The sequence below is a fragment of the Rhinatrema bivittatum genome, chromosome 1, assembly GCF_901001135.1.
Source record: "Rhinatrema bivittatum chromosome 1, aRhiBiv1.1, whole genome shotgun sequence".
In the NCBI taxonomy this organism is placed as follows: Eukaryota; Metazoa; Chordata; class Amphibia; order Gymnophiona; family Rhinatrematidae; genus Rhinatrema; species Rhinatrema bivittatum.
The window spans coordinates 267184776-267208407 of record NC_042615.1 but is presented as its reverse complement, the minus strand read 5'-3'; the positions used below and the strand labels follow the sequence as shown (position 1 = coordinate 267208407).

The 23632-nt window shown below is 42.6% G+C and overlaps 1 protein-coding gene across 1 annotated transcript in view; it reads left to right on the top strand.

Annotated features, from left to right (window-relative positions):
• Positions 1-18536, top strand: part of LOC115087392 (cytochrome P450 26B1) — a 41095-nt gene extending 22559 nt beyond the window's left edge. The window contains exons 3-6 of the mRNA XM_029594526.1: positions 290-565; positions 2781-2936; positions 9982-10263; positions 16318-18536. Of these exons, the coding sequence (XP_029450386.1) occupies positions 290-565; positions 2781-2936; positions 9982-10263; positions 16318-16710 (1107 nt within the window). The 3' untranslated portion in view covers positions 16711-18536. The remainder of the gene's footprint in view (positions 1-289; positions 566-2780; positions 2937-9981; positions 10264-16317) is intronic.
• Positions 18537-23632: the final 5096 nt, after the last annotated feature.

Here is a 23632-nt window from a genome sequence, read left to right as displayed (position 1 = left end):
TACATTTTTTTTTTTATGCATGCCCCCTAACTCGCACCTTAATGTAATCTACAGTACTGCTGTCTAATTTGGTTACTTCTGCTGCAGTTTTTGGCTTTTGGAATATGGGCTGCTGATTGCAACATTTTTGATATACGAGAGTAGGCAGAGATCAGAGGCAACAGGTGGTGAGAGGGGAAAAAAACAGAATCATTAATTTCCTCCTCCTCATGATACTAAATTAAGGCGTATCACGTATATGCTTTTTATTTTATCTTTTAAAAAATAAATAAAAAATTATCTTTTGTAGGTGTTCTCCAGGATTTTCAGCCATGAGGCGCTGGAGAGCTACCTTCCGAAGATCCAGGTAGTGATTCAGGACACGCTGCGGGTCTGGAGCAGCAATCCGGATCCCATCGACGTGTACGTCCAGGCGCAGAAGCTCACCTTCCGCATGGCCATCCGCGTGCTGCTGGGCTTTCGCCTCTCCGACGAGGAGCTCAGCCAGCTCTTCCAAGTCTTCCAGCAGTTCGTAGAGAACGTTTTCTCCTTGCCTGTGGACTTGCCATTCAGCGGCTACAGGAGGGTAAGGGCTGGCTTCTCCTTTTGTTTGCTCTTGAGGTGGACAGTGTCTGGACTGTGTGGGGGGGCTGTCAAACTGCAAATTGACTTATATGGGATGGGGGCGGGGAGGGGTATGTGAAGTCAGAAGGAATAGAGGGATTCCTTTTCAGTGATTTAACAGAGAGGTGGAGCAGGAAGGGGAAGGGGATGTCCTTCCACGGCTACAGTACAATGGGATGATTATATACTGTGGAGTGGTAGTGTAACAAATCTTTAGTGTATTTATCTGTGCGGTCTGACTAGCTTAACATAATACGAAGGCTCAGACACAAAAATACTGCGTGCCATGGTGAAAGGGATCCTTTTGGTAAAAGAAGCAAGTTTTGTATAAAGTAATCCATTGGGACATGCAATGGAAAAAGAAAAGGAACAGGGTCACTCACCATGTAACTAATTTTCCCAAGTTTTCAGTAATACTTAAATACAGTGATTAGTGCTTCAGCGGCATGCGTTTAGTCTCTGTTTGTGGTGGGAATGGGTAGGCTCCTTGAAGGAGCGCTCCAGAAGTCAGCGGTGATGAAATGTCTTCTGCGTATCTGCAGTCTGTGATGTTTGATCAAAATGTTCTTTCCTCCATGATTTGGGGCTTGTCACATGCTCAGTGCTGCCCCTGGTAAATGTCTTCAAAGAGGATGGCCCGTTACCTGTCCGATCTGTTAACACCATACATTCCATCTCGCTCGCCTTGTTCTTCACGATTTGAGTTACTCCCAGTACCATCACTCACCATGATCAGACTGGAGATCACCTGTCATCCTCTTTTTTTTTTTTTTTTTTTCTTACAAATTACCTTTATATTTAAAGCAGGAGTTTACTTATTTTAAATTCCGAAAAGGCTTAAAAGCCCTGCTTTTTACAGATGCTTGTAACTAATATCAACTCATTTTATTTTATGTTAAATTGTAGTTTAGTTTCTATCCTAGCTTGGTTCTGATTATTTTTCTATTATGCTGTTATGTTTAGAATTTTATGTATTTTATTTTATCAGTTAATGTTTATTATTTTAATTCTTTATATTGTATTTTTTTTATTATAGTTGTAGTCATCTTGTTTTAATTGTAAGCCTCTTGGGTATACTTTTTTTTATGGAAAAGCGGTAAATTACTTTTACTACTAATAATAAACACTCCCAAATCTTGTGGCACTTGATCCCCCGGCAGCATCTGGGTTTGGCTAGGGGTTAAGTGGCAAGTGGGGTAGAAGAGAACTCCCATATTTGGACAAAACCAGATTAAAAGAAGGATGTTTCTCCTCCTGTGGTATATAGCTCCGATTTTTTTAACACTCAAGGCATGCGTTGCCAGCCAGTTGAGCTTTAGTTGGTATTTGAGCTTTAGGAATGTGATTGTGTGTTAATACAGACCACTCTTGTCCTGATGGAAGTGCTCCCGCCCGTTTTTGTGTGTGTATGCGTTATTGATATCAGAATTGCTTAATACAACTTTTCATGATACAGTTCATCTATAAAAGCTTAAGCAAGTTGTGCATGAGATGTAGGATCGCATAGACGGAGAGTTTTTTTTTTTTCTTTCATTTTCGTGACCTTTGAAAGTTTCTTTGATTATTGCTGACATCATAGCTTGGAGGGAGGGAGGATAGTTTCCTTATTTATTTTAATTTTTTGGCTGGGTTTGTCTGCTACTGACATCTGCATAATTGCAGAAAGATGTCAGTGTGTATTTAGACCTGACTGTTGCAAATGTAAAAGTCCAGAGTTTTCACTGCTGTGAAACATTTTCACCCAGCACAGTCCTCTTGGTTTTGTTTGGTTTTTCTTCTTTTTTTTTTTTTCTGTGTGTATTGCTAGTGACTAACTGGTGAAACCAATTAACTCCATTTGGGATTACGTTTAAATCCCCTTTCATTTCAGAATTTCAAGGATTTTGTCCCACCCTTATTTTAATTAATTTTTCTTATAAAAGAGAGGGTGCGTATGTATGTGTCTTTTATTGTATGTGGCTTTGGATGGAATTCCGTCTTAGAAAACAGGTTAAAAGTGCTAAAAAAAAAAAAATAAACTAGAATACACATGAGGATTGTTACTAGAAGTAGTAGAGCGCAACAGAATGGAAATATGAAAAGTACAAGCCGCAGGGCTTGGACAGAAAATGTCCCCTTCACGTCTGCCAAAATCTGTATTGACTGGGCTGCATGTGTGCTGCTTGTTTTTCCCACAGGGGATCCGAGCTCGGGAGACGCTGCAGAAGAGTTTAGAGAAAGCCATCCGGGAGAAGCTGCAGAGCACACAGGGAAAGGACTATGCAGACGCCCTGGACATCCTCATTGACAGCGGCAAAGAACACGGCAAAGAGATGACCATGCAGGAGCTGAAGGTAGCGTGCTGATATGGTGCCTCCCCTCTACTGGGGGGTCTTCCTCTTGTGCTGGGCGCTGCCTCTCTTCCCGTCTCTTTACTGCCTTGTCCTCCCGTCCCATCCCCCCCACCTTGGACCACCCAGAGGTGATGTCTCTGCTATTTAACCTAAACTCGATAACTTGAAGATTTGGGACTGAAGCCACCATCCTAGCCCCTGCTGTTGAAGATGCTGCTTATCTGTCCAATTCCTTTTCATATTCTTTCTGGCTCTGGCATCCAGCAATTTGAGAGCCACTGTGCTAGAACAAGAATGGCGGAAGAACCAGCGAGGGTTATGTTGTTGATTTAGAAGCTTCTGCTGATTTATTAGTTATTGTCTTCTGTAGCTGATGTAAACAAACTCAGAACTCTCTATTCTTGGCTCGTCTTCTGTGTATTTTGTACATGCCTGTGGGGTACTCGAGGAGCTACTGTGACTTAGATAAAGCTTAATGTACAATACCAGTCTAGCAGAGTATCTTGCCTTCTAGGGACAGAGCTAGGCGTGCTGAGTCTCCAAGTAACAATGTTTTTAGTGGGGTCCCAGGAACTTGCTCCCCTGTCATCTCTCATTCTCCTATCACCCTCTAAATCTCGTTTCCACATCTATCAAGCCTTTCGCTCCCCCCTCTGTCACTCTTTTTTTTCCTCTTTCCTTCCTTACCTCTTTCATACCTTTTCTCCTCCTCTTACTCCTTTTTCCACCTTCTCTTTCTAACGTGCCCTTTCTCTCTCACATACTGCAGACATGAGCTGAAGGGGTATTGACTTCAGGAAGGACTGGGGCATGAGGGATAAAAATAACAGTGAGTTACACCCTCACCGTGCCATCCCTAAACTTCTATAGCAAAATCCAGCATTTTTGTGAATTTTTGTTTCCTGCATGGCTTATTTAGAAAAAAAGAGCAAGCTTGTAGAGCATTGCCACACCTCCATTATTACCCGGTAGGCATAAGGACGAGAGGCGACGGCGCCAGTATTGCAGGGGCGAAGGGGAGCGAGTCTGTGCTTCCTGCCTCCATGGGACACCTCTCCTCCTCCTGACCCATGCGTTCCCTGTGCAGAACAGAAGCTTTTGTTGCCGACTCGGGGGGGGGGGGGGGGGGGGGAGAGAGGGACAGTTCTGGTTAGAGAGAGGGTACGGGTAGGGCAGAGGAGAGATGGAGGGGGATAGTTGCGATTGCAGATTAACCAAATTTATTTTGTTGGATTAAGGGGGAGGGGAGGGGGCCGGGGAGTGAGATGATAAGGGGGAATCGGGCAATAAAAAGAAACTGCAGCAAACACTCTCCAGCCCCCAAGAAATATGCCAGTGATATCGCTGGCATTTTTTAAAAATATAAGCCATTAAAACTAAGTTAAGTGCGGAGGATAGGGGTTGCTAAGAGTAGAGCAGCACTGTGTTTTTCACTTATTTATGAAAACTTAAAAAATAGAAAGTAAATTTTATATTTGTGTATATATATGTAATTTAATTATTTTAAATATTGACATATTACAATAACTAAATTGCAAATGATTTTCTTTTCTTTTTGTATTCTTATTTGCTCCTCTGCTTTCATCCTGATTTGTTTTCCTTTCTATTCTCCTTTTTTCTTATGTTTCTTTTTTCCATCCCACTCTCCCCATCTCTGTATCTGTCTCATTCCTCTCAATTGTTTGCATATCTCTTGTATAGCTTGCCTTTCCCCTCCTTTTTCACTTGCCAGTTCCTCCTATATCTTTCATCTCCATCTCTTACCCATTCCCCTTTACTTCTCCTTTATCGACCCCCCCCCCCCATCTTTCCTACCCCCTTCTCCATTTCTGCCTCTTCCCACCCAACCATCTTCCTCTCTCCATCATTCACTCCCACCTGGGTTCCATCTCCCTAGCTCCACTGCTTACTCCTTCCAAACACCCATCTTTCTCAGTTGCCCCTTCTCTCAGTCATTTCTTCCCTGTGTCCATCTCTCTTCCTCTTCCCTTGGATCTTCTGGCTTCTTTTTCTTTTCAGGTCCCTTTCTTCCATATCCACTCGTGCTCTCTCTCTCTTTCTCTCTATACCTCAGGGTGGCACGATGGCGTGGGGTGTGGGGATACTGGGAGAGCACAGTTTTCCCTGTTCCTTCCTGTGTAAGGTGGGAGGTGTCTATAAGTCCAGTAGGAGGAAGAGCAGCTGCAGGTTGCAGGGAGGGATAATGCTCCCCCCCTCCCCCACTACGGCCTACTCTACCGCACCACTCACAGAACTGGTAGCAGCAGCAGAGAGGAGTTGGTGGCAGGTGGGAATGAACCAAACCAGGCTCCGGTTAGGCTTGATATCTTGTTACGATGCCGAGGCAGCGCCGTGTGTGCAAGTCCAGGTGCTGGACTTGAGCCTTACCAGGCTTGCTGGGCTTTGAGCAGAAACGGAGGCAGACAGCTCAGAAGGAGACTTGAGACATGAAAGGTTAGGTCCCTACAACCCACTGAGCAGCTGAGGTTCTGTGCCTTTGAATAGTTGCAATGAGACGGTAAGAGTTGGGTAAATGGTGTGGTTAGGAGGATAACTGCCTTCCTCTGAGATGGTCAACCTTGGAATGTCTCTGTTTACAAAAGGACAGTTTTGCCCAGCCCCTATGGGTTTTTCCATTGCTAACCCAGGACTTCTGACTGCTTATGGTCTTGCAAATTGTGACTTCAGTTACTGGAACGTAGTAGGATGAGTATTTGAAAAATGAAAATAGTGACTGGACAGAAATGTCGCATTTCTCTAGTCATCCTTTAATAACACTTATGAAACTTATAATATAGTATAATGTTATAATTCTGCTTGTGGATAGCAATAGTTAACTGCAAAGGATTATATTCCCTGAAGGTGAAAGCTAAGCGTAATATTGCCTTGGGAGGTGATAATTCCCTCCTGAAAGGTTCGTAAGTTTCTAAGATCAGTGTGGGAGTGTACATTCACTTTGTGAGGTTGTGCTGGAAATCAGAGGAAGAATGGAGTTTGATGTTATGTCAATCAACCTCTGCTTCCTACAAGAACTATTGCCTTCTTATAGGGCAATGGTCAACATGGTAATATTGTTTTCAGGCTATAGTTTACTCTTTCGTTAGTAATGTGACAATCTACCAATCCATTTCACAGAATTATTTAATGTCTGGAAAAGATGGGCGAGACGGTGAGGGTTGTAGTTGACTTTTACCTTGAAGGAAGCTTGTCAGAGGATGAGGTTTCTGAAATTTGAAAGGTTGGGGGAAGTATTCCCTCCTACGATATCCTGAAATTTGCCTGTTTGTTAGAATCGGAATTTCTATGCAGTGTCGTTCTTGTAAATGAATTTCCATTATTTAAAAAAACAAAAAAAAACCATTGTTTCACCAGGCCCTTTCTCGTTCCTCATCAGCATGTTGCCCCTGCTGAGCACGAAGAGGACTTGCATGGCCTCAGGTCCCATCATAGCCCTCCAGGTTGGTCAGTGCAGCAAAGCCAAGCAGATGGTGCTCCATGGTTAGTGGAGTGAGGTTCTTGTCCTTGGCCACATGACAACAGCCTGAACCAGGAAGCACTCTCCATTTGTATAGTGATACTAGGTTGCTAAGCCTGGTCCTTGTCCACAGACATGGTCTGCGTTTCTGTGTTCTGAGATACAGACACCCTAGGGCTGATGAATAAAGACTTTGGAGCCAGCACAAAGCCCTCGGTTCTAATTTGTGGCAGAGCTAGAATTGTGGCCAGATACATGACCTGAGACAGACAGTTGGCATCCTGATGTTGGTGCTGCTTTGGTACATGGGACTAAACAGGGCAGGAGCTGTGTGAGTGCTCAGGCCATGCCTTCATAATACAATGCATGCGTGGTGGGTCGTGCACTTGACGCGCACACAGTTTGAAGAAAAAGGTTTTACACGCAAATCATTGATTGCACCGTGAAATGGCTAAAAGATAGCACCATCCCCAACTGGGAAAACTTTCATGTGCATTGTTTTGAAAGCGTAAACTTCTTTTTTGGGGTAATTGTGTTTGAAGTACAGTTATGAATTTGAGAGCATGTGGACCGTATAAGTAAAACCCTATTTGAATCTACTATGGTGCCAGCAGTGTTAAATCTGCATGGGAAGCAGCAGCACTATGACCTGTACTTGAATATCACCACATCTCATTACATGTCATGACGTATTTATCTCATGCTAAAATATTCAGCCTTGCCATGGAGCAGGGCAAGGCAAGCTATGCTAGTTCTGGATGGTATATCAAACTCTATGTATACTGATTTTTCTGTCAGTACCTTGGCATAGTCATCCAGACCTATTGGTATTGGCTTCCCCATTGATAAGGCAAATGCACTATCCATAGGAATATCTTATTGCTCAGGCAGGGCCGAAAGAGCCCTCTGACTCCCAGACCTTTCCTAGTTTACAAGGTGAACATTAGTGCTCATAGTTATATTTTACCATTATGAGCATTAATGCTAATTAACGTCCAAATTAATATTCAGGCTGATAATTTATCGCTATCAGGATCAGTCTGAAGGGTTGGTAGCCATCTTATGGACCTCAGTAGAGAAATTGATATGGACCCAACGATCATTGATGTCTATGCCAGTACCATGCCCTTGATGTTGACCTTCATGGCTTTGTGCCTGATCTTGCCAGTGTACTTGTTGGGGTACGTTTATTTAATCCACAACATAATGCTCCATAAACACTGATTTTCAATTTTTATTTACTTTGTTTTACATTGTGTATGTGTATTACTTGAATTTTGCACTTGAATCTGTATAAAAACCATAAAATATAGGAAATTTGAAAATATGTATGTACTTAATCTTCTCTATAGGAGTAATAAGGCAAAGCATGTTTCTTTACAATTTAGTCTACATACTGAGGAAATAAAGCTGCGCTTGCGAGAGGCACCTTGCAGTGGACGGCATGATAGACCTTGGACTGGGCCACAAGTACACAAATAATCCCTGAAAGCTTGATGGTCTGTGTCTTCCTCCTCCTCTGTCCGCAGACCAGAAGCTTCATTTGGCCGTCTGTGCACAGCCATTGAGAAGCCGTTGGTTGTTCATAGGAAGCATGAAAACTGTAAATCCACTGAGGAGGATTTGGGAACAAATCCTGCTCCGTCATGTGATTGTGATGAGAAGAGAATAAATGACCTAAGCTAAGGATCAAACCCAGGCTGTGTGGCTACTGGCCAAGCGTTGTATCAGCTGTGTTTTTGCAGGCCAGGTGCTCAGGCTCAGTCTTCTCCTCTGCCACGCACCTGAGGCTGATGGAATCTCTGCAGGATTCAGGCAAGATGACCAGGGGATGGGGGGAGGGGAAGCACTGGCCAGAATGTTTTACTTGCTCTTCATCCTCCTAAGGCCATCATCCGTTTCAACAAGTGAGGCCTCGGACGTCTTTTATTATTGTTGTCATAGGTCATTTGACCGGCCAGATGTTCATTTCCAGGCCCCCCCTCTCCATGGCAGAAGTACTTTCCACAGTACGCTGGTGACTGATGTGGGCAGGGGGTGTCCTTGCATGTGATGGGGGGGGGGGGGAAGCGGTTGTTGGTATGTGCCTGACGGGAAGGAGGGCATCCATGTGGGTGTGGCGTGAAAGGGCAGAGATGATGGCGTGTAGAGCGAGGACTGGAAGGAGAGAAACCTCTTCAAAGATAAAATAGAGCACCTGTGAAAGGGCTGTTTGTCAGGTGGTTTATCTTGTTGACGGTCACCGTACAAGACGTCCTATCGTATGTCACAATAATATTGTTGTGGATGCTTTGAGGCAAACACATTTACCGGGCTTTACCCTCCTCTTACCCTCAGCTGCATGTTGGCTACTCTAAGACCATTAGACACAGTTTGCAGAGAGCGATTCAAATGGGCAACAGGAGGCTAGTGGCTAAATGGCAGAACTGTGAAACCTGGAGGCCCAGGTTCACATCCAATCCCTATCATGTGCTGTGTGACACTGAGCAAGTTAAGTGGAAGAGAACTGGTAGACTTTTTTTTTCTTCTTTGAAAATCTCAGCTCTTAGAAGAGGAACACACTATGGCTTGGAGCATGACATCGCAGCATGCAGGCGTAGTTTTTGTATTATGAGAGCTGGAGTTGAAATTTACCACCCCTCTGCTCCTTGTTAGCTTGCAGGGGTGCAGTGTAACCTGGTGATTTTGAGTGTGCCTTGAAAAGTAATAAATGCTGCTGGGTGTAAGGACTGGCACGGGTCCTGTGTTGATATGTGTACATTGTTTCACATGGAGAAAAATCTTGGGCAAAGTTTTTTTGTTTTTTGTTTGTTTTTTTTTTGCGGCAGATTTGTGCCCTGGGAAGAATTGTACTGTTTCAAACCTTTTGCAAGCTTAACTGATGTGGCATATTGGCAGACTTTTTTTTTTTTTTTTTAATTTACATTGTATAATTTTGTAATGTATGATTAAGGATGTATTTTTTTGTGAGCTTTAAATTTGACACAAATGCAAAAAAAAAAAAAAAATCATCATTGCACATAACAAATTATTCTCAGTGAGGTCAATATTCAAGAGTTTTGTTCAGCTAACTATTTGGAATTAGCTTGAGAAAAGCCAATATTTGACTACTCCTCCCCTCCCTCTTCCCTTGCCACCGCCCTCACACACTCCCCAGGTGGATAAAGTTTGTGTGCGCAACTCATTGTGCATGCAAAATGTATCTGGATAAAAAGATATGGCGCCAGAGATGTTCCAGGGCGAGGTTACACTTTAGCCGGTGCTCTCAGATATTGAGCTCTGTCTGGCTAAAGTTAGGTTCATATGTCTGGTTGGAAGAGCACCTCTCCTAAAGCTATGCGAATAGTTATGCACACAGCTTTTATCTGAGTAAGTCTACTGAATATCCGGATAAAGTTACACGTATCACTCTACCCGGCTTAACTTATCAACTCGCCAACTCTCTGAATATTGGCCTTTTACATTCCTTTTGTCCAGTTCTTTTGCTGACTGATTTGAATTTCATTAAATACTGGTTTCACCCTCTTTCCATGCTCATCTCCTCAGTTTGGTGTCTTTGTCACTTTTCAGGATGGCACTCTGGAGCTGATCTTCGCTGCCTATGCCACGACTGCCAGCGCTAGCACCTCTCTCATCATGCAGCTGCTGAAGCACCCGGGGGTGCTGGAGAAGCTCCGGGAGGAGCTCCGCAGCAACGGCATCCTGCACAACGGCTGCGTCTGCGAGGGCTCCTTCCGGGTAGACACCATCAATAGCCTCCATTACCTGGACTGTGTGATCAAGGAGGTGCTGCGCCTCTTCAGCCCTGTCTCCGGAGGCTACAGGACTGTGCTGCAGACCTTTGAGCTGGATGTGAGTTCACACAAGTAAAAAGTATTATTAATTACACTTTTTTTTTTCTACAGCAGGCTGTTGTACAGCAGTAAAAGGGGCAATACCAACAACATGGTGCACTTTGTATGGTGATGTGTACACTTAGTGCTATAAAAATAATTCATGGTGTTGCTTCATTTGGTTTTTGCAGGCTTGTATGCACTATGATGGTGGCATTCCTTTCTTTGGGTGGGGGTGGGTAAAAGAGGTCCTGGAATTTGACATTTTATTGTTTTCTAAATCAAACCCCTTTTTTATGCATGCTAATCAGCTCATTTATGCAAATCAAATAACGTGGCTTCCCTCAAAAATTACAAGCTGTGTTGTTTGTTGCCGAGTTGGCTACAGCTCAAGAGTTGTCGCTAACTTTCCCCCAGGAGCACTGAGACGTTAACAGATGCCCTGATGCTCCCAGGGTCGTGCCTTAAAGGGGCTGACTGACCCCAAGTAACACCTCCCCTAAGTGTGGCTGAGACTCCAAGGGTCTCTGGGGAACCCCTGTCCCATCCCTCCTCCATTCCTGAAGATGGCTGAAATTCCTCTAAATAAGTTTTCAATTTTAGTTTCCCCTGGCACAGGTATAGGCCCTGCCCTCAACCCCCGACTTCTCCCCTTTTGTCAAAAAATCACCCACCGGCTCTCCACACTCTCCTGACCTTCCCTGGACTTATTAGACTTGCTCTGGTGGTCTAGTTGGGATCTGGAGTGCTGCCTAGACTCTGGACCCACCAGGGGCCATTTTCCAAAATGGCGCCATCTGGCCAATAGCTTGCCTTTTCACCTATCACATAATAGGGGTATTGCCAAATAAAGATATCGAACAGCAATTATTAGCTAATAAATCAGCTTGAACAAAAGCTTGAATAAAATATCAAGGATCACCTCCAAATGTTGCAGAAAATAAGATCTGAATTTTTAACCACTCATGGAAAGACCAAAACAGTATTCAGCATTACATTTGTCGGGGCAGTGGAATTTGAGTAAATTCATTCTTTTTTTTTTTTTGTTTTGTTTGTTTGTTTAAGAAGAGCATGAGAGCGTCCTCAATTCAGATTAAAGGGGCAAGTAGAAAACTGGATATATGTTATGTTGGCAGACTTTACAAAAGTGATTATGCAAAGGCTTGCAAAAGCTATTGGGTTTTGTATACTCTGTCACTTGATTGTGTTTTAAAGGTAACATTCTTAATCAGACATCAGGTTAGAAGTAGGTCTGGGAGGCCATTTTGAGCAGTTTGGGCAGTTTGTTTCAAAAAGAAATTGGAAAAGAGTTCCCCCCCCTCCCCCGAGAATAAGGTGGGAACCAAGCTATCCTAAAAGAAACTAAGGGAAAAGGCCTAGCTCAAGGCCTTTCTTCACTGAAGCACTGGTTGCACAGATGAACTGCGGTGGTATTAACCTCAAGAGGAGGCTTCACTTGAGGTCTTTGAAATGTTGTCCTGGTTTAAAGATCTCCAGAGCTCTGTTTAGATGAAAACGTCTTTACAGAACCGAGTTATCACTCGCTGGGAGACCTTATACGAGTATTGTTGGGCTCCTCTTCTCTAAAGGTTTTTCACACTCCCTGGGAATTCCGTAGAGTTGACTCGGGCCCAAGGATGGACCGAACAGCTCTAGGGAAGTTGTGGCTGTTATCTTCTGTTATATCTTAGACTTTGAATACATGCCAACTGCTGCAGCTCCTTCCTTGCGGTTTGAGTTAGTATAATTTATCTAGAATTACATTCTCTGCCAGGTAATGTCTCCAAATGGGTTTGTTTTATGCACAGCATGACCAGAACGAGCCTCGCTCGTAAACCAGGGTTTGTTGAATATGATCTCAATCTCTCAAATTTACTGCTAGTGCTCACCTCAGTAATTTCATTGTGCCGAAAAGAGCCACCTTCTGGAGTTCATTAGATGTAATATGAACAGGCAGCATATCAAGATGAACTTGGAAGTTCCTTTGAATCAGGCCGATAGCACCCAATTCAACTGGGGCCGTTTCTGTATCTTTCCTCCACATTTTCTTGGTCTCCGATTGCATCATTTGATACTTAAGGATCTTCTCTCTTTCCATACGTTTGTACAGAATAGACCTTTGGCTCTGACACTTCTATAGCGATGCTGTTCTTGTTTTTTTCTCCTTTACCACTGTGTCTGGTTTTCTTGCATCAAGCTTTTATTGGTTGAAGTAGGAATGTCCCAGGCAATCACAACTTCTGCATTCACTTCATTTCTCTCTCTTATGATCCCAGTGGTTTTCTGGTACAGTGATGTTTACAGTGCTTACACAGTTTTCTAGTGGATGAGCCATGCTACCTTTATGCCTTTCTGTATACAGGCCTTCTGAGATCAGCACTTCACATTCAGCCATAAATGTGTAACAGAATCTGCATTTATCTGGTGTACCATTATTTTTTTTTTGTCCATGCTGGCTGTGAACCATCTTGTCCCATAGTTCACTATCCTGTGCTGCATTTTCCAGGCTCTCATCTTTAGGTTGAAATTGACTTCTTAACCATTCCTGTGTCAGGTCTTCAACTACTTGTGGGTGCAGGAGGAACTCTTAAGTGTTTCCCTCTGTATTGTGCTTGTTTTTCCTTGTTTGCTGGTCTGACTCTTTAAAAAGGTTTTGGTTTTTTTTTTCAAATTCTGTTGCTTTTTTCTCAAAGTGTGCTTGTAAATTCTCACCCATTCCTTCTATTCATGAAATTGTCTTAAGCTTAAGAGTGAAGACCGATTATTTTTTTTTTTTCACTGCCTTTCTTTTTGAGTGTTTGGACCTGTTGATGCTGTTAAGAATGCTTGGTGGCCTATAATAGCAGCAGTGTACATATAAAGAAGAATTTTAAGACCCGTGCGCGGGCGCACATGTGCGTGCATTTGCCGGCTCGGGCACACGGTCGTGGGGATTTTATAACATACGCGTGCGCCTGTTATGAAATCGGCCATACGTGCATACATGCGCGCATGATTTTATATTGACGCACGCATGTGCGTGCAAATGCTGCCTCGATCACCTAAGTGTGTGTGTGTGGGGGATTGTAATAGATACGCGCGCCTATGTGTTACCTGTTTTCCCAGTTCGTTCTCCAGTAAAGGAGAGGATTTCCTAAATCCCCCTAGATAGCTTGCCTCCCTTATACCCTATTAGCACTGACCCTTAAAACCCCGCTGACTAGCCTAGTTGTTGTTTTGTTTCATGGCTTACACGTTGTCCACAGCAGAAGTAAAGTTACGTAGATTGGGACCCCGGTGCACACCGAAGTGCGTAAATACTTTCGCACTGGCTTCATTCATATTTCTTGGGATGCCACCCCGTGCCCTGCCTAGACCACACCCCCACCCCTTTTATGAAAAAAAATGTTTACTCGCGTACCAGGAGATACGTGCGTAACCTGGCGCCTTTTAAAATCTGCGCGGCACGCACCAGGTCAATACTGGCTCTGGCATGCATAGGGCTTTTAAAATTCACCCGATACTCTATATCTATAGTAACCATACCGTCTTCATCTCTTAAAATGTACACTTTCGGCACACACCAATTCTTGTAGATTACTTGGTGCGCACGGAAAAGCTTTCTTGTTCTTACATCCAACTGTTTGAGATCTGTATTAGGCCAGTCTACAGTTTCCAAACTAGGAAAGTTCATGGATTGCAGGTAACTTTAAAATGAGTGCGCCCATATATGCACATATGTGAGCGTGCAAGCGTGTACACAGGAATCTTATATCAGTCGTGAAAGTAGGCAAGAACGTTATAAAATAGGCCTAGTGTGCGTATGTATGCTCCTAACTTTAAGCATTTATGCAAGTATCTGCTAATTGCACATTTTCCTTAGGAATTATTGGCTCTTATGTGCGCAAGTGAGGTCATTTTATAATGAGTGCAGGAAGGAAATGACCAGTTCAACCAGTTCTTCCACCCGTTTGCCCAGACTAGCCCTAGGTCAAGATCTCCCTGGTTCTTTAGTCTGCATGCCCCTCACAATTTACTCAGATCCCATAAGCAGTCCATATTTGACTATAAATTGTTTTATTCAGATTTATACCTGATATGTAGCAGTAGTAATTATGTGCAGGGGAAAGCCGAATGTGCACTGTGTTTGCAGGATATGAAATTGCAACTTGCGAGCGTATATGTTGGCTCCACAGCGGAACGCCCCTGATCTGCAATTATTCAGTCCCTTTCTTAAGTGCGCCAGTGTGTTTGTGCATCGGTACTTGAGCACACATGTGCGTATGCGAGGTTTAAGGCAAATTTTAAAAGCCCTGCGTGCCCCCAAAACCGGGAGATGTGCGCACAGGTTGGGCTGGCATGCGCCGAGCGGATTTTAAAAGCCACCTGAGGACGCGCATAGCTCCCCAGGCACGCCCAAGGGAAAAGTTTGCAAAAAGGGGTGGGAAGTGGGTGTAGTCTGTGCTTGGGCATGTCGGGGGAAGGCCAGGAGATGTGCGGGGTTTTAAGTATTGGGGCTAACGGGGAAAGGGAGGCTATTAAATTAAGGAGGGGGTTTGCAAGTTCTGTCCCCAAACTGGGCATGATCTGGAAAAATGGCAAATGGCATCGGTGCACATCCCTTATAAAATTCTCCCACTCGCGTGGTAGACGTGGCATTTGCGCACACATGCACACGTCCATTTAAAAAAATGTGCACATGTATGCGTATCCAGGCTGTTTAATAACATGCACGCATATGCGCACGCATATTATAAAATGGATGCGTCTCTGGACACCAGCCGGCAAATGCGCGCACGTGTGTGCTTGTGCGCCAGTATTAAAGTTACCGCACCCTGTGTGCGCATCTGCCTATATTTATGTGTGTAGCTCTTTTAAAATTCACATTGTTCAACCTTGTTAAAAGCACTTTTCAATATCATTTTCTTGTATTCTTTGCTGATCTTTTCTCTCAGCAGTTTATGCTGGATTGTTGCCCCTTTTTCTCATCCTAGACATTCTCTACCTGTTCTGCCCTCTTGTATCTCAACCTGTTTATTCTTCTATCTCACGTAAGTTAATAGTTGCTGTTGGGGGCAGAGTACCTCTTATCTTTTAAGATTAGAGTGCAAACCTGACCAGTTTTGGGCAAGAGGATTCCAGTGTTCCGTATTCACTTTTTGTAAAACTGATTTTAATCTCACATTCATGGATCTTTTTATATAACCTAAATCTAGCCATAGAATATTATAGTTGAAGTCACCACTGAACATATTAACGAACCCTGGAATAACAACTGTTGGAGTGAAAATATAATGCTGAAATCATTTTTGCAGGCTTCTCTGTCTTCATGGTGGAGCGAATGCAACCTTATTGCTCCAGTTGCTGCTTGCCAATTTACCATTTAATACAGGGTTATTTATTCCAGTGTGCCTCATTCAAAAATGAGGGCCAATGCAAGGGTATTAGGTGTCCTAGGCAAACCTTGGACCTTGTGCCCCCTCCCGTTCGAGGCCACGGTTCCAGCCCCAACCTCATTCACTCAGACAGGCCCCCCTCTCTTACACACACATAGGTTCCTTGTCTCATTCACACACACACCCTTACACAGGCTCCCTCCTCTCTCTCTCACTAACACCATTGCTCTCTCGTACACACACAATCCCTCTCACCCACACACACTCAGAGGTGCTGCTCGTGGCCTACTGAGTCTCTGCTTCTCTCAGCCATGAGTGGGGATGGTCTCTGCTCGTGGCCCCACATGGCTGCTCTTTGCTGCCCCCTAATGGCTGACGCCATAGACGACTGCCTAATTCGCCTATTGGGACACATTGGCCCTGGTGGTTGCACTGCAGTGACACTGAATAATGATGTCCACTGAGGTCCACTGTCCAATTTGCTCAGGGGAGCTGATTCTCCTTGCCACTTACAATGCAGTAGTCTAATTGTTACTCTAAGAACTAGACTTTTTAGGGACCTTGACGGACTGTATTTGAGAATCATCAAGATAAAGGATGATGCATATTCCGGCTATCTGAATGACTGAATGCTTTCTAGCACTGCACAATGGATTACATTTCCTTGCTGATGGTGTATTTCATTTTTGTCTTTGCAGGGTTTCCAGATCCCCAAAGGCTGGAGTGTTCTGTATAGCATCCGGGACACCCATGACACAGCTCCAGTGTTTAAGGACGTGGATATCTTCGACCCTGATCGTTTTGGGCAGGACCGCACGGAAGACAAAGATGGCAGGTTCCACTATCTCCCATTCGGAGGTGGTGTGAGGAACTGTCTAGGTAAACACTTGGCCAAGCTTTTTCTTAAGGCACTAGCCATCGAATTGTCCAGCACAAGCCGGTTTGAGCTGGCCACCAGGACTTTTCCACGTGTCATGCCAGTTCCTGTGGTTCACCCTGCTGATGGACTAAAGGTCAGATTCTTTGGACTTGATTCCAACCAGAATGAGATCATAACAGAAACGGAAAGCATGCTGGGAGCCACGGTGTAGCCCAAGCCTTCTGCTTTTTGGGTGCGTAGGACAGGAGGAAATGCAAGCAGACAAAATAAAGCTTCTTCACAACACTTAACATTGCAAAAAAAAATTATATATATAATATATAATTTTTTTTTTTTTTTTTTTTTTACCAATATTTATAAAGCTGCCAAAACAGTTGCTGAAATGTTATTTCTTTGGGAAACCCAAAATATTGTTTTGTTTTGTTTTGTTTTTTTGTTGCTCTCACATGTGCTGAAAAAAAGAAAATAAAAACCACACCTCTGTTGCGAATGGTAACTGCATGCATCAGAAAAGACGAGAAAGCAAGGTGAAGAATATTTGTAGGGAAAGATCATGAAATGGTGGCTGTTGAGGGGGCTGTGATGATCACACCAGGCAGAAAGCTCTCTTTGCCATGTGTGTGTGTGTGTGGGGGGGGGGGGGGGGGTATGCAGCTAGTTGCAGGTCTATGAAGTAGTCTTACCTCTATCTTGAACTTTTTTTTTTTTTTTTTACAGTATTACTAAACATCAGGGTCAATAGCGTGTGCTTTCTCTTTTTTTTTTTTTTCTAGAGCAGAAACACACACAAGCATGTTAGCAAACTGCTCTGATAGGTGATATATCAATTAAATGTTGTTGTTGCTTTGTCACCAGTCCAGCCTCCACTCACAGTGGGTTTTGTCAGGTCCACAACATTGAGATAAGGAAAGTCGAAGCCTTGGATTTTGACTTGAATGACGTGTACTTCTTATATTTTTTGGCGCAAAAAAACCCCTCCATACTACTAGAAATTTTACAAGGTGGGGTGTGGCATGTGGAGTGTTGAGGGGAATCAAAATTAAATATAATCAACCAGTCACTAAAATATAGTAAAAGTAAACAAACCAAAATAAACCCAACTACTGGTTGCTTTTTCAGATATTAGCACCAAATACAATGATGCTTAATATCAGTAAATAGATAAATACATTTTAAAACATGAAACTGTGTGCCCAGACTGACGGAGAAATCTCCATAGTTTGGGATGTGCCAGAGGCAGTGGGATCAGTGATGGTGTAGTAATCCAGGCATTCGTTCTCTGTAATGTTCGCTGTCCCTAGAGCATGGGCCACTGAACTTAAAGCAATGCACATTTTAAACAGTGGGTATGAAACAAAGAACTACAATTAAAAAACCTGGAAATCATCATTTATTCAGGGATAATGGGGAGTCAAAAGATAGAAATATTTCTTACTATTGAAATTCAGAAAATCTTTTCATTTGTCAGATTTGTGTGGGTCTGTAGCAGCTTTCCAACTTGCAGATGCAAGAGAAGTAGTCCAACAGGGTAAAGTTTAAAATAAATAAAGAAATTACTAACAATTTGGAAGGGTTCAGGTAGACCATAGCATTAACTATCTTTTTTTTTTTTTTTTTTTTAAACAAGGGGATTCGGACCTAAAGTATCAAAATATATAAAGTGTCAGTTTTAAAATGTGGGGGAGAGGTGAGTCGAGAGCTTCAGAGATGGCAATGGCAGTGTTTGTTATAAATGACAGTATGAGTGGTCTGCTTTTGATTATATTTTTTTTTGCCATTTGTCTGTTTCCTGATCACCCGCTTCCATCTCATTGCCTTCTGTTACTGAAGAGGGTGCTGTGGCGAGCTGGTTATTTACAGAGGAATCCCTCGCTCCACAGTTTTGGCAAATGGGACTGCACAACTGAGAAGGATTGTCTGCTCCAAATGGTGCATGAGAACACCCTTAAAATTAAAAAAAAAAAAAAAAAAAAAGTGTCCCTCTAGATGGCTATGACGCACAAATTCTTATTTATATTTCCTATTCATATGATCAGACTTTCCATAGACAGAACATTAATTATTTGCATTAAAAATGTTTTTGTCCATGTAAATTTAATTTAAAAATAATCATAGTAATAAAAAAGCTTCCCCCCGCTTCCTGCTCTGTCCCCTTCATAGATGTCTTATGGGTCGTAGTTAAGGTGGAGTTTCTTCCATTGTAAACTGTTGTGACTAGGAGGCTAAGATACTTGTAAAGCTGTAAGCAGCTTAGAATGTTACGTGCCCATGCACCCAGCCTGGACCTCTGTAAGTATCCTTGTTTAGCAGGTCGGTTCAGTGGCTGATGTATTCTTCCCTGGCTCTAGCTGTACACCGGGGGGGCGGCTTCACAAGGTGAATCTGTTTGCAGGCAGTAATCTGCACGCCAAAATGCCAATAGAAATATGCTATCTCCTTGAAAGAGCACCCCATGAAGGAAGTGAGGGAAGAGGATGCAGGAAGAGAAGGGATAAGTGTCAATGGATGTCCGTAATTATCGAGTGGGGCGGGGAGGTGAGACTGATGATTTCCACCCCCCCCCCCCCCCAAACTGGTCTCAGAAAAGTAGCTCTTGCTTGAATGTTATCTTTAACAAAAACAAACAAACAAATATGCTATATGTAGGTCGAGTATTCGGATTGTTAAATAATTTAAGCATAGCTGTCTGTGTTCTAGGCTATAACAAATGAGCGTGTGTGTATGTGTGTGTATTTTATGTACACGGTGGGGATGCAAGCAAACCCTGATGCTATAGTAAGATGGTGTCGGTGGCTCGGTCTTGGGCCAATCTGGCAAAAACCTCTTGAGTTCTCGGAGCTCATGGTCAGAGGTTGCTTGCATTATCACTGTCTCTGTGTAGCTGTAGCTAAACAAGAGATGCCGCGATTACCGTTCTTTACTATATAACTTGACTAAATAAAAAGTTCCTGCAACAAGTTTGCAGAATAAGCACTTTGAACGTCAGAGTTTGTTTCTAGAGCAGTCCTTATACTGGCTAATTCACTATATTATTTTATACACAGCCATCACAGAATTTTTGAATTTGTATTTTTTTGGTCTGTCTTTATAAACTATTATAAGTACTATTTTTGTTATAATTCAAAATAGATATTTAGTATAAATTTTTTTGCTGTTAAATATTTGTTATTTAGTAAAATATGAATTTTCCTTTATTTGTAAACATTGTTCAAATATTTTTATTGCAGTCTTTTTTTTTTGTTAATATTATAAGAGAAGCACTTGTGTGTTTTTTTTTTTTTTCTTTGTTATGAATTGGCGCCACAAGGACTCTTGTTTTTGATAATGTGGGATTTTTTTCATGAGTATATAATATTGTGTCACATATTAAAATGAATGTTGTGTTTTTGTGATCTTAAAATAATAAATGTGGCTATTTTATAGACTTCCATAATAAAAAGAGATGAGTCTCAACTTTTGTTTTGTACAATTTTTTTTTTAAGCAATATTTGGTGGCAGGCTAGGAGAATGGGATGGAGATGGAGCAGAGGGAAATGAGCCAATTATACAGTTAATATAATTTCAAGGGGCAATTTTCAGTGACAAGATTGGGGCAAGAGTCTGTGAATACTTTTAACCCATGTAATTTGCATCAGTTTACAAAGCAAGAGTACGCATGTGCTTTTGATACTTGCTGCAGATACAAAGCATTCACAGCCGTTTGCATCGTTTTTTTCTGAGTTTTTTTTTCCTTCGCTGAAAATAAGATGCTTACATAAGAAACGCCATGCTGGATCAGACCAAAATCCATCGAGCCCAGCATCCTGTCTCTGATAGTGGCCAGTCCAGATCACAAACGGAACATTAACCTACTTTATGGGATCTACTTTATGGCAGATCCCGTAAAGAAGATCTATTTCTTTTTACTAACTCCCAGAGATAGCAGTAGCTTTATTTAGTCTACCCAGCTAATAATGTTTTATGAATTTTTCCTCCTGGCTAAACATCTTATAAACCTTGTTATGCTAGTTGCCTTGAGTGTGTCTTCTGGAAACAGATTCCACAGCTTGATTGTGGACTAAAAGGTAAATTTTAAAAGTGATTCGCTTGCCAAAAGTGGGTGATGCATGCGCATATATTACTTATTTGCGGCCAGCTGATTTTATAAACATGCCACACGTGCACAAGAACCGATGCGCAAATATCTAGCATCGAGTAAAAGGACAGAATGGGGTGGGTCGTGGGCATTCTGGGGTGGGGCCAAAAGCTATGCAATGCGATATGCATCTGATTCGTTTCAGTGAAAATTTGCTTCTGCTATTGATCCAGGTGTAAGTCTGAAAAAAACAATAGCCACACATGAACTGCTTGAGGGAACTGGGTAAACTGGGGGGAAAGCAGGCTAAAGAACCAGAGGGGTCTTGATGACCTTGGGATTGACTGGGCAAACTGGTGGACAAACTGGTTAAACTGGTCATTTCCTTCATGCGCACATTTTGTAAAGTTTCCTCACTTCTGCGTGTAAATTCCAACAATTTCCCGCTGTTCAAGTAAATGCTTAAAATTTAGAGGCACACATACGCGCTAATCCTATTTTATAACGTGCGTATACTTGCACACAGTATATAAGATTTCAGTGTATACGGCTATACATATATATTGCTCACATGCTCATTTTAAATTTACCATCAGAGTGAAAACATTTTTTCTGTAATTTTGTTTTTTAATCTGCTGGTTTAGTATCCTATAGCATCCCCTTGTTTTAGTATTTGAATGGGTAAATAACCATCCTTACCCATTTCACCCTACTCCAAGATTAATTTTATAAACTTCTACTTTGTCCCAGCTCAGTCATCTCTTTCCAAGCTGAAGAACCCTAACCTCTCATCATAGGAGAAATGTTCCATCCCCTTTACCAATTTTGTTGCCTTCCTCTGTCTGCATCTTTTCTGGCTCTGCGATATTTTTTTTGAAGTGGGGATCTGTACTCGGACCGGTGCTTTTCAATATATTTATAAATGTTCTGGGAAGGAATATGACAAGTGAGGTAATCAAATTTGCAGATGATACAAAATTATTCAGAGTAGTTAAATCACAAGCAGATTGTGATAAATTGCAGGAAGACCTTGCGAGACTTGAATATTGGACATCCGAATGGCAAATGAAATTTAATGTGGACAAGTGCAAGGTGTTGCATACAGGGAAAAATAACCCTTGCTGTCATTACATGTTAGGTTCCATATTAGGAGCTACCACCCAGGAAAAAGATCTAGGCATCAAAGTTGAAATCATCGGTTCAGTGTGCTTCAGCAGTCAAAAAAGAAAACAGAATGTTAGGAATTATTAGGAAGGGAATGGTGAATAAAACAGAAAATGTCAATATGCCTCTGTATCGCTCCATGGTGAGACAGTATCTTGAGTACTGTGTACAATTCTGGTCACTGCATTTCAAAAAAGAAACAATTGCACTAGAGAAGGTACAGAGAAGGGTGACCAAAATGATAAAGGGGATGGAACAGCTTCAATATGAGGAAAGGCTAAAGAGGTTAGGGCTGTTCAGCTTGGAGAAGAGACGGCTGGGGGGGATATGATAGAGGTCTTCAAAATCATGAGAGATCTAGAACGGGTAGATGTGAATCTGTTATTTACTCTTACGAATAATCGAAGGACTAGGGGGCACTCTATGAAGTTAGCAAGTAGCACATTTAAACTAAGAGAACATTCTTTTTCACTCAACGCACAATTAAGCTCTGGAATTTGTTGCCACAGGATGTGGTTAATGCAGTTAGTGTAGTTGGGCTTAAAAAAGGTTTGGATAAGTTCTTGGAGGAGAAGTCCATTAACTGCTATTTATCAAGTTGACTTAGGGAATAGCCACTGCTATTACTGGCATCAGTTGCATGGGATCTACTTAGAGTTTGGGTACTTGCCAGGTACTTGTAGCCTGGATTGGCCACTGTTGGAAACAGGATGCTGGCCTTGATTGACCCTTGGTCAAGACCCTTGGGCAGATTGGTCTATCGGGGGATTGGGCTCCCTCCTGTGGGCACTGGTCATGTGGTAACCTCAGCTCCTGTTGAGGGATTGCCGCTGAACATGATGTGGCCTAAGGTGTGTGTCAGTCGGGCTGCAATGGAGCCCAACCCATTGTGGCCTGAGGGAGGTGGCAGCGAGGCCACGTGGCCTGAGGGTAGGTGGGGCTGTGATGGAGTTCAACTTGTCGTGGCTCAAGGGAAGTTTTGAGCTGAAGAAAGGCGTACAGGCTCAGCAACAGGAAGCATGTGGCAGTTGCAGGCCCACTTCCTCCCACTTCCCCCTCCAGCAGTAAATTAGCAGCTGGCTCGGTCAGGGCCCAGACGAAAGGACGACGCCTGAGAGATATGGGTGTTTGTGTGTGTGTATGAGAGAGAGAGAACTTGGAAGTGTGTATTAGAGAACCTGAATATGTGCATGAGAGAGAGCGCCTGTATGTGTGTATGAAAGAGAGAAAGCCTGAATACATGCATGAGAGTGAGCGCTTGCGTGTGTATGATAGCGTACCTACCTGTTTGTATGAGAATACCTGCATGTGTCCATGAGAGAGAGAGAGAGTCTGCATGTATGTAAGAGAGACAGAATCTGCATGTGTGTGTGTGAGAGCCTGTATGTGTATGAGAAAGAGAGTGCCTATGTGTGTGAAGGAGAGACAGAGAGGATAAACATTGTGTGGCCTTCACCTAAATCCAGAACAATCTCTGGGAAATCAAAAGATGCCAGATATTTATTTATTTAATGGTATGGAGAGCTGGAGATTTTTAATCTCTTATTTTATTATTTTAAAATTTTGGAGTGTTATTTCATATCTGCTGTTTTGAAATATTTTATTGGTGTTTGGGAAATATTAGAACAAATTTATGTAACTTTTTTAAAATCATTAGGGGCCCAATATTGAAAGATGGCTGTTTAAGTAACTTGACCGGATATAACTTATCTGGCAAAATTACACAGTATATTCAGCAGCATGGCGATGTCACTAAATATACACATATATATTTGTACTTGGCAATTATAACCGTTTAACACAGCTGGTAAATGTATGCGTCTAAGACAGAATATTGCTACCTAGCTGCTTAAGTTATGCAGCTAAGTTGCTCCACTCACGGCCCGCCCACAAC